Below are 13,024 nucleotides of genomic sequence, written 5' to 3'. Positions count from 1 at the left end.
TTAATTTTCCCTCCACTTCGTCAAAATCCTCATAAAAATCCTGCAATTTAAGAAAATTTTCCATTTTAGATATGCGCGTGCTGTTTTTTGAATTGTTCGCCAACTCGTGTTTACATTTGAACAGCTGACATTTCAGAGCGGCCATATTGAGAATTTTACCGTTGCCCATATTTCTCGGTTCGTGCCATTGGAAACCCCGAAACGGGACTTTAAAAAACGTAAAAAAACTAAGTGAAGTGGAAATAGGCTATTAATCTTTTGGCACATTTTTGAATAGTTTTCGATATTGGCCAAAAACATCGATGCATTGATGTTGATATTACTGAAAACATCGAATATTTTTTAGTTTTTCTGAAATATCGATACATTGATGTATCGTAAAGGCTCTAATAGCCACCTCATCTCAGTTACAATTTTCATTCTTCTTTCATTCATTGTGAATTTAATATATTAGGAAAATGATAAAAGTATTGCTTGGTTTTTTAACAATCGTGGGTTGTTTTTGGTCACTCGAGAGTGTCATGTTTCATTTGACACCAAACACACAAAAGTGTCTTAAAGAAGATATACAGGCAAATCAATTGGTAATGGGTGAATACGAAGTCTCTGACGTTCCCGGCCAAGTTATAGATTATGTTGTAAGTACAACTTGTAAGAAAATGCACATATGTACATACATCATGTATAACATTTCTAATTTAAAAAGGCTCGCGATACGAAAGGACATATATTGTCCCAAAAAGAACACATCACCAAAGGGAAATTTAGTTTTATGTCGGAAATTTATGACACGTACGAGATTTGCTTTATTTCCAAAGTGCCACCTCGTAAGTGAACCATAAATAAACAAATATTATATTACATATTTTCTATTCAATATTGAATGATTATTATAGATCAACGTGGAATCGGTCAGGAAGTCTCTCTTGTCACAAAAAAAGGAGTTGAAACAAAGAGCTATGAAGGAGTAAGTCTTACTACCACATATCAATATTCATATATATAATTATATTTTGACACTATCCCTGCATTTTATGTGGGGTTAAAATAAATACTGAATTTGTTTTGTAAATTTGAATGAATTGACGTAAACTGCCTCTTTGCAGATTGGCGAGGCTTCCAAATTGAAGCCCTTAGAAGTTGATCTTAAACGCCTTGAGGACCTTTCCGATTCAATTGTGCGAGACTTTGCGCTAATGCGTAAGCGAGAGGAGGAAATGCGAGATACTAATGGTGATAACATAATGACATCCACTCATAGTTAAAATATACTAAAGGTTGTAAATCTTGTCTATGTTTCAGAAAAAACTAATAGCAGGGTGCTATTCTTTAGCATTTTTAGTATGTGCTGTCTTCTTGGATTGGCGACATGGCAGGTTTTGTACCTAAGAAGATATTTCAAAGCCAAAAAACTTATCGAATAATTTAAATTGCTGTACGAAAAGTGTCTGTTGGGCTTCAAAATTAATATCAGCCTCATACTTAACTTTCCAACTCAATTTACAATAAATTAAAATAAATATTTTTTTGTTTATTGCATTGCTTTGGGTTATATTAAAAATTTGTGGAATTGTGATCATATTTCAAGGTATACTATTAATTTAATCAACACACAATAGCTATTTTATAACCTTAGATAATAATTGAGATGTATTAAACACGGTTAACAATTTGTATCTGATATTGGCATTGGCGACATTTTGAACTGCTTGTTTAGACGGTTGTCTCTTTTAATAGTACTCCTGAATGATCTGTATTTAGCTTTTCAGGGCAAATACTTTCATCCTTTCCCACTTTACTGATGTTAGGAGATATAGCCTTTACCATTATGTATTGAGAATTAAAAAATCGATTTCGCTGAAGTACTGGCGTCCTCCACATTTGACTGTTCCATCCAAAGACTATCGTCTACCATTGTGTTTTCCATTAAAGTCTTCAATAAATTCGGTGCCTTTCGAGGGCTCATGGAACCTATAATAATATTGTAAAATTATTAACAATCTCACATTATATACTAAAATATAGTAAAGCATTATACGAGTAATCTGAAATATGTAGAAACGCAATATTCAGGCATAACATTCTATGTAAATTTTGAATAATCATAATTTAATTAATAATTCATAAATTTTGAAACAATATTAAATGTTAGCAAATTAAAAATAAAATCTCTAAATATGTGATTGACAGAAACCCATTTGAAAAGACATACATCTACAAAAAACTGCTGGGATATATTTCTTTTCAAATATAAAATACGGTATTTGCAGTTTTTTTTTCTTTTCTTGAACAACTAAAGAGTTATTCGATCGTTAGATAACTTTCGATGTAACTATTGTTTACAATAAAAATCATAATTCTTTTTCTTAATTGAAGATTAAGTAGTTTTTGATTTTACTTATTGTTTCCCACATCTTCCTGAGTTTTCTTAAAGGGTCTTTTACAAGACTTATACTTTGTTACTTAATATTAGATATTTTCACGATATTAAAAAAATTTGGTGTGAACACAAAATAAAAGTAAAACAAAATCTTTAGTTTAAATGTGTGTTTTTTATTAAAAAGAAATTCTAGAAAATAAATGAAAGAAATAACAGAAATTAATATATAATTATAAAGAAAAAATTTGATCATATTCAGAAGATTCATGCCATTAATAAACATTGATTCAAATAATGATATAATATGTTATGAAAGATTTATAACTCGGGGTGACCAGAAAATCAATTATCATAACAAAATAAATTTTGTATTTTACATTTATTTACAGCTTTAAGCATTTTTATCATTATCTTAGTAGAAAATTAAAATGCGTAAAAAATTTAAAAAATAAATTTTACATCTCCAAATATTGGGTGTATGAATGAGTTCGTGAAGAATAAGTCTTAGAGACACCACTAAATTATCATTTGAATGAACATACTGTAAGCCAGTTTGTCAAAATCTGCAGCGCGGAAGCCAGTTTTCATTCATGTAATTATAATTTCAGTATTTTAATCAGAAATTATTAAATTCGTCACCAATGACATCACGGTTCTGTTCTTAAAATGTCTAATCATTATCGATAATAATGGAACATATTTGATTTAAATAAATTCATTTTCACATTGTAAAAGCATAAAGTTCAATTAAAAGATAAAGTTCTCACATGATTTTTTAAAACGAAAACGATTACAAATTTTTATAAAAATGTATGTATGTCAATCGAGCAGATTCATACGTTGCTTAAATGCATACAAAGAGATATCAACCATTAAGTAAATACAGGAATTTATTTGTCGAAGCAATATTAATACTTAATAACATTCTTATATTAATTTAATAACAAAAGAACTTAAGCATATAAATTTACAATAAAAATTACAACATTTAACTTAAATTAGTGAATGCTACAACACATATGAAAATTACTTGTGCTACGATTTTGTCTATTTAAAATTTTCTTAGATGAGCAAACAGCTACAACAGGATGAACATCGTCCTCTCTTATTGTATTTTTATCCCTATCTTCGTTATGCTTTCGTTGTAGATCTTCTAGTCGCGATTGCAATTGAATAGGTGTTACAGTTGTTCTTGATTGTTTTTCAGTTCTTAAACACAAAAGATCCTTCATGCAAACTTGCTTAGAATTATGATTACAAATTTTGTTGTTCAAACAAAATTCACATTGTATAAGCTCGACATTACAACTACTGCTTGAGGTAGAAGTGGTAGAGCACAGTTCTGGATATGGTGAACGAGACTCATAACTTTCAGGGGTGTATGGATCGACATGTACGTTACACACATTAATAGTTGATAAGTGCTGCAAATCCATTTGATTTACTAGCATAGTTTCTGTTATATTATTTGATGTTTTTTTTATATTTTTGCAGATAGGACAGATATTTTGTGTAGTTTGAGTTGCATACTGGGTATTCAAAGACTCACTTATAGATGATGGAGTGCATTGGCACACATATGGATCGTCAGTATCAACTATATTTATGCTAATGTTTGGGAAGGTAGAGGTTTCATACTCAAATGTACTTTTGTCTTTTTTATGTAGCTCGTAAGCGGATTGATTGTAGTCAGTTAAATTTTTTCCACAATAGAAAGTAGAGTCTGGGGTTACGTTATTGTGGTTAATATAACGATCTTCTTTTATGATCTTTTTATAAAGATTATTCGAATACTGACAAAAGTTGCACTGAGTGGGCGATGTCAAATTGTTGTTGATGTTGTTTGCTTGAGAGTATGAACAGCTGCAATCACATGATCTATAAGTACCTTTATTTTGCTTTAGTCGAACAGTTAAGTAAATAGGCTACATGATAAAGAGAGAAGAAAAAATATTAGCAATATAAGAAAATAAATAATAATTATCACACAGACATATAATGAGCTATATTAAACAATTGCCTATTGTTGTTGTAAGTATTTGTCGGCAAAAAGTACACATACATATGGCTGGAGAATATGTGGAGTGTAGTAAGTGTATTAGTTGTACTGCTGTAAAAACATTGTTCGCGATCAGATTTCAGTAATAATAAAAATGGCTAAATTCCGCTACCTTTTTACTCGCCATTAATATGCTAAATAAAATTACTAAAATTTAAACAACAAAAATCTCCTTCCTGAGACTGAATGCCACAATTTTAACATACATAATATTATACCCGACAATTAATCACATTAATTTGAGTTTCGCAAAAGCATAGAACTATTAAGTAAGTCGCGAAATATCAACAATAAGAAACGCTGTCGAAAAACAACCACATTTTTTGATCTCTCTCAAGAGAGTTCGGTTAAAAAGTTTTTGTACGAGGCAAAACAAGGTAAATAACACTTACAATATTTTCTAGTCTTATCTCTAAGATATGAAATTTACAGTGAGATTCAACTCCGGTGATTATACGATTGTAACTGGAGTTTCACAAGGCAGCAGCTTAGGACCAACATTACCACTACATACCAACAACTAGAAAACTAAGAATATAATTATTTGAACACAAACACAACTGAAACTAAAAGCAAACAACCTCCATTGTATAATCAACAATAAGTGTTTCACATCCGTACTGCAAAACCTGTACTATCAAACCCATACAGCCGTAGGACCGATAAAGATCTGAAGATGCAACCTGTCAGAGATGGTTGGCATACTAACCATTGTGAAGGAACGCACAAGGTTGTTGTCTCAATTTCATCGTACTGATGTCATTTCTGCGATAGTATTTTATTTTATTGAATTTAGAGAGATTATGTATGACTCGTTTTAATAACAATTCAGGCTTACATATACTTGAGTATTATTTCGAGTCATAATTAAAAAACAAACTTTTTTTTGTTGTAAAAATTTAATTTATTAAATTTATTACAATCATTTTTTTAGGTTACAAAATTTTTTTATGTTTTAACTTGATTTCCATTTGCAATCAGTTGCCAGATAATATTCTTCAAAATTGCTTCTCTTAGGAATAGCGCTGGTCTTAATATGTATCCAAACATTTGATCTAAATTAGCTTAATTGAATGGTTTTGGATGAGTGTATTTAAAATATTTTAATTATGTTCATACTTACAAATTTATGTTGTCTTTAATTTTTCTGGATCACATTTCACCAAATATAAAAAATTAAAAAAAAACACCAAGGTTTATAGTATGTCGGTCAGTCAACTACGAAGCTGACAATTTTTAAACAGACACAAAATTTGACAAGTTTATAAAAGTGAAAAGAAAAAAAGAGAAACTAGAAGCATCGCAAAATAAACGGAAGAATCTCAGTCATTCTATAGACAGTGCGAGATAAAGCAAACGCTGATCAAAAATATATTTACTTTATAGCGTCGAAGATACCTCTTTCTACCTGTTACATACATTTGCTGCCGGCACAAAGTTAGAATAACCTTTTACCCTATGGGTAGCGGGTTTAAAAATACTAAACGTAATTATTCGTTATTTGTGAATTTGGCTGCATTCAAATAAAAGAATTGAATTGTGTTCAGAAATCATTACTATCCACATTAATACTGTAGAAATCTAACATAACAAGCCAAGCTACAAATATTAACATAACCATAATTCGCTTTTCTTGTGCTTTTTTGCAAGTTTATTTATCCAAAAATGTGTATGGCAAAATAGTAGTTCTATTTCTTATATTCTCTGAACACCCCAATTTTATAGAGATTATAAAGTCACCGATTGATGCTGGGCATCAATTATGCCTCACCAGAGTCGGCACTGTTTTACTAATGGTCTCCTTTTAGTCAATTAAAACAGAATAGGAAAAAATTGAATCGTAAGAAAACAGAAATACAAATCCTCAGAGGAAAAAGTGAAGTGGTAAGAGTAATTCAGCTGAAAGTCATTCACATTTGAGATTAGATTTATAAATAATGTCAGTTTATATAAAAAAAAAAATTGTTGTATATTATACATATGTTTAATGATATAAATAAAACAAATAAAATTAGACTAATCAGTGTTGCATCTGCATATCGTGTTTTGATAAAAATAAACACATACAAATTGAGTAAATAAAGATATATACCCCGATTCGTTTACTATATACTGCTCCGTGCTCTTACATTGCAAAGCGATCGATAAGCAGAGTAAAACCCATTTGTTAAAAAAAATTGTGCTCAGAAAGTCACTCAATGAAATTTATACGCTTATAGTATGCACTGCTTTGATATGTGTGTTCGTCAATCGTATTATGATGACATAATAAAGAGCATAGAGTCGAGCAAACTTGCTTAGAGCGTGATTACAAATTTTCCAAAGTTTGGCTTAAAAATACACTGCCCTTCACAAACTTTAATATATATGTAATTGTAAGTTAGTTTTTTTGGTGAAAGAGAAATATAATATTATATCTCAAAATTGCCAAAATAAATATAAATTAAATCGAACTAAAATAGATTTTAAATATTTTCAAATGATCTCTAATGATAGCAGCTGTGTATACATATCTCGAATTTATCTTGCATTACTACTTTTGAATGTTTCATTATAAATTATGCTATATAAAAAAGAAACCAATTATAAAAGCTTGACCCGAGTGAATTACATGAATATTCATATACGAAATGAAAAATTAAAAACCCACATTTTTTATAAAATCAATCTAAAAAGAATGGTTTAATACTAAAAACGAGTTAATTTAAATAAAATAACCCCAAAAAATAAAAGCAATTTTATTGTCATTTACGCTATGTTTGTGTGTTTTGTGACATTGGAAATGAAAATTTAAATTCCATTATTAAGATTTGTTGCTAATTGGCACATATACATATGTATATAAGGTTCGGCTGGTTTGATTTAGCTTGTGCAAAGTTTCAACAATATTGCCTTAAATCTACGAGGCTAATAAAAACCTTCTATGTCACTCAGTGATTTACTATTAATATATTCTAACAAAAATAAATATTTGCATTTGCATTACATTACCTTGTGGTCTCCCATGCAGACAGATTCTCCAATTATATCATATTTCCATTCATTGCATGCAATAATGTCGTTAACTTGCGGAGTCATCAAAATACGATCGCACCACGATGGACATCTTGTTGACATATAATCGGTGGGCATTTCGGGATCTTCTTCAAAGGGATATGAAGGAATAAAGTTTATTGGATATTCAATCAAAATTTCCGTGAGTGGCTCCAATTCCTTATCAAAATTTTTTAACTAAAAGTCAAGAGCAACAACTATAAATATTTTTGACAAAAAACACAATATACATTCATTACCCAATATTCTTTAAATTTAAGCTGATGATCAGCGTGACTAAACTCTTTTTTTCCCAATGTAAGTATGTTATTGCCAATGGAATTGCGATAGTGGATTTTAGTATTATCCGTTTTAATACTTTGTACTCGATGGGCAACCAAATTTGCAGTCAGTTCCTGAATCATAAAATTTATATACATAAATATTAAGCATTATAACAGTCATGACATTATTATGAGTTAATGACAGTTACTTACTTTTACAACGCCTGCAGTATCACATCGAAAATTAAAATCTCCAAAGCAAAAAAAAGGGGACGGATCCATTTTTGTCATCCAAGTGAAACCTGATTTAGTACAAGAAAATTAAATGGTAATATACACCAGATAATAACAAAACAAGTAAGAAAACTATAATCGAGTGTACTCGACTGTGAGATACCCATTTTGAGTAAAAGCAAAATATTGCGGTATTATTTTCAAATAATACCGATAATACTAGAAAAATACAAAAATATACCAAATTGTATATTTGGTATATCGACATAGTACCACATTCAAAATATACCATAGACGGCACAATATACCAGATTGTCAGCCAAAGCAACTAAGACCCATAGTAAGTAGGCGGTTTTGCCCATACAAAAGTATTTCTTTAATAAATTCCACAATTATTATCTGATCGCAACCAAATTTTCAGGAATCATAAATATTATTGTTATAATTGTATACACCAAAAATACGCAGCTCTAGCTTTAAAATTACGCTTGTTACTTGATTTTTTGATGTGTGGAGGCGGAAGTGGACGTGCCAAAAATTTGAAACAAACTTGATCTGCGTGCAAATTAGCAAATTCTGTCGAAAAAAAAATGATAGCTCTATATCTTATAGTCTCTGAGATCCAGTGTTTCATATTGACAGACGGACAGGCAGACAGACGGACATTGCTAGATCATCTCGGCTATTGATGCTGATCAGGAATATATATACTTTATAGGGTCGGAGATGCCTCCTTCTACCTGTTATATACATTTCCTGCCGGTACAAAGTTATAATACCCTTTTATCCTATGGGTAGCGGGTATAAATATGAAATATGGTATAGTTGGTTTTCATTTAGATAGTTTGGTACTTAGGGTACTCTATGAACAAATAAGCACCATGCACAATAAATGAACAACCACTATTAGCATATTTCTCATTAACATTGGCAAAAAGAACTTTTGACTAACAAAATAAAATGGTCGCATTTATATTTACCTCTCAATTGTATGTATCAGAGCTCGTCTTCTTGTTTTACAATAGACTGATGGAAAATCTGCACAAGCTACTAAATTAGATGCATCGTGGAAAAGATGTATGTTTACCAACTCAATGACTGTGCCGTTAATTTCCCAACGCGTCCGCATAAATCCTTTTCGCGACCATTTGCACTAAAATAAAATTAAAAAAAGACACCTTTAATTAAGTCACATTGCCTATGAGAATGTCAACTTAAAGATTTATGTTTAATATAATGTTAAACAAGAAAGCTACCGTCGAGTGTGCCCGACTGTGATACCCATTTTGAATAATATACCACAAAAATACTTTAAAAATATTCCAAATGGTATATTTGGTGCAAAATATGCGAGATTGTCAGCCAAAGCAACTGACACCCCTAGTAATCAGGCGTTTTTATCTTTAAATTTAAGCTTGTTCTTCCAGTTTTGTCAATTTTGTGGTGGCGGTTGTGGGCGTAGTAAGAATTTGAAGCAATCTTGATCTGCGTGCAAACTTACCAAACACTAACGAAACAAAAATTATAGCTCTATATCTTATAGATGGACACGGCTAGATCGACTGTTGACGCTGATCAATAATATACCATATATACTTTATAGGAGATGCCTCGATCTTCCTGTTACATACATTCATTTCCTGCCGGCACAAAATTATAATACCCATCTACCCTATGGGTAGCGGGTATAAAAACATACATTTCTAGTTGCGTACTTTAATTAACAATAATATTGGAACACATTTAATGCAAATGTGAAATTTAGAATTCGCTACTTCAATTCAATTTAGACAGATTTATCAAATTATTTACATGAAATCGTAATCATGGATCTTAAAAGTATTGTATACGATCAAATCCGTATTTTCAGGAGATAATTACCTTAAAACGTACCGTAAATATCAGAATTTATTTAATTATAGTTATTTGTTTGGTTGGTAGAATAGACCGATATGGCAATAACCGCAAATTGTGCTGATTTCGAAATCATATACTTTATTAATGGAAAAAAATACTTGCTTCAGGAAAAAAATGTTGAGGAAACTTTGACTTCTCCTTGGTTGCAACTGCTTCAATGTTACCAGTGTATATTTGATTCTCATTAAGTTTGTCTTCCCAGCCGTGCTTTAAAAAAATTCCAAATCCTTAGGGTACAAATATTTTTATGTCCGAAGTAAATGTTGCCAAGTGCCTTTAGAATAAATAGAATAAAATGGTAGACGATATAGAAAATGCAAATTATAGTCATAATTTGTACATATGTACATAAATTCTTTCACTAATGACAACAAAAACTTTTGTAAACATGCGGTCACTCAAAAAATTCTAAAACCCTGCTTTTTTCTTCATATTATTATTTTCTTAAAATTTACATATGTATTTTACATTATCAATGAAAACATACTTTTTTTTTAACTACGTATAGTTTCCCCTATAATACTATTCTTCATTAATTATTATTATTATCGTTTTTATCAGAATCCTCTTGTATGTCTGCCTACATACATATGTATGTATATAAACAATTTGTAAAGCCGTTTTAAGACGAAACTTTAGTTGCTAGTTTTAATTTATATTAGTGAGAAATTTACGGCCCTGTTTCATTTTACACTTCTGAAAGATTCACACTGGTTTTAATTTTCCATGTCTGTTATAGTATTCACTTTCTAACAAAGGTTCCGGCATCTTTGTTTCCTCTGTTATTTCGCAATTTTTTTTTCTTAGCAACACTGCCTTAATTGACTGCAATTTAAAAGTACCTTTATTTGTTCATAAGTGATACTCTGGAGATAGTTTTTTTTGTTCATCAAAGTAGCACCTTTGGAATTATGAACACTATGCTAACGGATATGTAAATTCAAATTAAAAACTGTACAAGAAAGCGATTACATGAAATCGACTTCTATTTATACGCTATCTGATGAAGTAACGTCTGGAAGCCTTAGAATCGAAGCCCTATATTATATTAATTTGCATATGTACATACATATGCATATAGCGTTCAAGTAAATAAATGGGAGATACAAAAAAAACAAAAAAATGTATTACGTTTGTACTCAGAACACCATCGCTTAACATACTCACAGTAAAATTCTCAACGGATTTGTAATCTTCATCCATATAAATGCGAACGTAAGTATAATCCATTGATCCCATTGTTTCATTTAAGTATTTAATAAACTCCTGTACGTGATCCATCGAATTTTCATATGTCTTTCCTCCAACTTCTTGAAGATGTAATGCTAAAAATTGTGGCTTCAATTCCGTAATCTTGGCAATAAACTCTTCTAACCATATTGAAAGAAGTCTTTTTGGCTGCACAGCAAAGGCAAAATCATACAATATATTTACATTCAAATTTTTATTTATTTACATATGAATATACATACATACATACGTATGTAGTGCGTATGAATAATATGCAGCGACCCTTACAGCTGCAATTTTACTATATTCTCTACGTACTTACATCTTCAAACAAACTTCCAACATTGGCTGTTACTAGCATTAATTCAGTATCTATCACTTCCTTACTTATGGATTCCATTTTTTAATTTAACCCGAAATTTATGTATCTTTTGATGGACTAGAGCAGAGCTCTCACATAATCGATTTCAATTTCTCATATATCGATAACTCATACAAATTATCGTAAGTATCACCATAACAATATATATATATCAGTATGTATATTTTTGTTATTATAAATTGAATTTTTATTTTTATTCAATGACTTTTCTGCTAGTTTAAAATTAAATTTGTGGTCTTTAATAATGTTATGGGAATTATAATTTGATATACGGATTAGAATTTTCTACTTGAGGCTTCTTGAAGAAAATCTTAAGTTTTCATTATATGTATGTTGTCCAGTTGACTACTATTTTTTCTCTATGTCTTTTATCCGGTGGTGGTGAATTATTTATTAATGCTTAAAAAGCTTAGGCACCTTTTTGTTTAGATGTGGACAGTCCCATACCTATGGGAATTGTTTTTATTTCACATGAGCTGTTACTGCTGGTTGGCAGTACACGAAATTTAACCTTATCGACCAAGATTACAATCCTTTGAGTTTGAGATAATCTACTGGTTTAATGGATTAATTCATAAATAGCGGGGTTCCGGTTTTCACATTCACATTTCGGTTTCGTTTTGAAAACGCAAAAATTGATGCTCCCGTTTTCACTTTCAAAAGTTGCTTTCGATTTACAAAACGAGCAAGCTTGTCTTCCCGAAATGCAGAGCCTTTTTCTACATTAAATCAGATCTTATTTGCAAAAAGAAAAAATAAAAGGCAATAAAATTTTGCCGTCGGCAACAACAATTTCGTTTTGGTGAGCGAGGCAATTGAAAATACGAAAGGCACTTCTCGCTATGTTTACTTCTGATCAAAACACACGTTAGCTGTTTCATCCATGATACAATTATACAAGGTAGTCCCGTCGGAAAAAGCTGTCCGACTTTAAACATAACAATGAGTGCGAGTGAAAGAGACTCAGCACAGCAAGCAGTGTGAGCGGGACGAGAATGAAATGCGCATTAACCCTTAGACGATGATATTAATATTTACATAATTTGAAGCTAATATTAATGTCTTTTTGACATATTTCTAAAATGTAAGTTGTTTATGAATAATATTAACAATATATATGAGAATTCTCTAATTTTCGAAATGTTTTAATTCTATCCGTATCTACGGCATACATTGCAAAATGTCATTTAGCGCAAGGGTTAATTGCAGAAAAAATTCGTCCGCAGACAACCTCTTGCGTGGAAATACGAATGCGTACTGACGGAAGCTTTTTCCGACGGCACTACCTTGTATAATTGTATCATGGTTTCATCTGTAAGAAATGAAATGTTCTGATAGCATAACGATGACCAAAAGGTTGCCAAAATCGAAGCACCTAAAAACGAAAGTTACGTTTTGGTCCCAAAACGAAAGTGAAAACCGCAGCACGCCTGAGAATCACACGTTCTTCTTTTTCCTTGTATTAGTCTAATAATTAGACTCTAATTATACACGCTATCCATAGG

General features: G+C 30.8%; 2 protein-coding genes and 1 long non-coding RNA gene across 3 annotated transcripts; 1 reads left to right on the top strand and 2 right to left on the bottom strand.

The window, feature by feature from the left end:
• Positions 1–369: 369 nt before the first annotated feature.
• On the top strand, positions 370–1,525 carry LOC132784745 (transmembrane emp24 domain-containing protein bai). The gene is made up of 5 exons (XM_060790570.1): positions 370–638; positions 707–827; positions 897–967; positions 1,107–1,233; positions 1,303–1,525. Exons 1-5 carry the CDS (start codon positions 459–461, stop codon positions 1,422–1,424), a joined length of 621 nt encoding a protein of 206 aa, XP_060646553.1. The 5' UTR covers positions 370–458; the 3' UTR covers positions 1,425–1,525.
• A 228-nt stretch (positions 1,526–1,753) lies between these two features.
• Positions 1,754–11,617, bottom strand: LOC132784744 (inositol polyphosphate-5-phosphatase A). Its single transcript, XM_060790569.1, is given in 11 exon segments — positions 1,754–1,971; positions 4,269–4,305; positions 7,431–7,670; positions 7,733–7,888; positions 7,970–8,014; positions 8,016–8,058; positions 8,971–9,143; positions 10,010–10,123; positions 10,125–10,181; positions 11,075–11,305; positions 11,460–11,617. Coding segments are annotated over 11 exon segments (1,305 nt in total). The 5' UTR covers positions 11,538–11,617; the 3' UTR covers positions 1,754–1,840.
• LOC132784746 (uncharacterized) lies at positions 4,810–7,422 on the bottom strand. The gene is made up of 2 exons (XR_009632282.1): positions 5,563–7,422; positions 4,810–5,503 (listed from the first exon to the last, which is right to left on the bottom strand). It is a non-coding gene; the product is annotated as an uncharacterized LOC132784746 (long non-coding RNA).
• Positions 11,618–13,024: the final 1,407 nt, after the last annotated feature.

This window comes from Drosophila nasuta, chromosome 2R, assembly GCF_023558535.2.
Source record: "Drosophila nasuta strain 15112-1781.00 chromosome 2R, ASM2355853v1, whole genome shotgun sequence".
Lineage (NCBI taxonomy): Eukaryota > Metazoa > Arthropoda > Insecta > Diptera > Drosophilidae > Drosophila > Drosophila nasuta.
The sequence above is the reverse complement of the archived record's forward strand: the minus strand, read 5'-3'. Positions and strand labels throughout refer to the sequence as shown.

Excerpts from the sequence above, each read along its gene's own strand:
- LOC132784745 (XM_060790570.1), top strand. The coding sequence starts at position 459 with ATGATAAAAGTATTGCTTGGTTTTTTAACAATCGTGGGTTGTTTTTGG. Across the intron at positions 968-1,106 it reads AAACAAAGAGCTATGAAGGA|ATTGGCGAGGCTTCCAAATT; the intron begins GTAAGTCTTACT and ends GCCTCTTTGCAG. Across the intron at positions 1,234-1,302 it reads GGAAATGCGAGATACTAATG|AAAAAACTAATAGCAGGGTG; the intron begins GTGATAACATAA and ends TCTATGTTTCAG.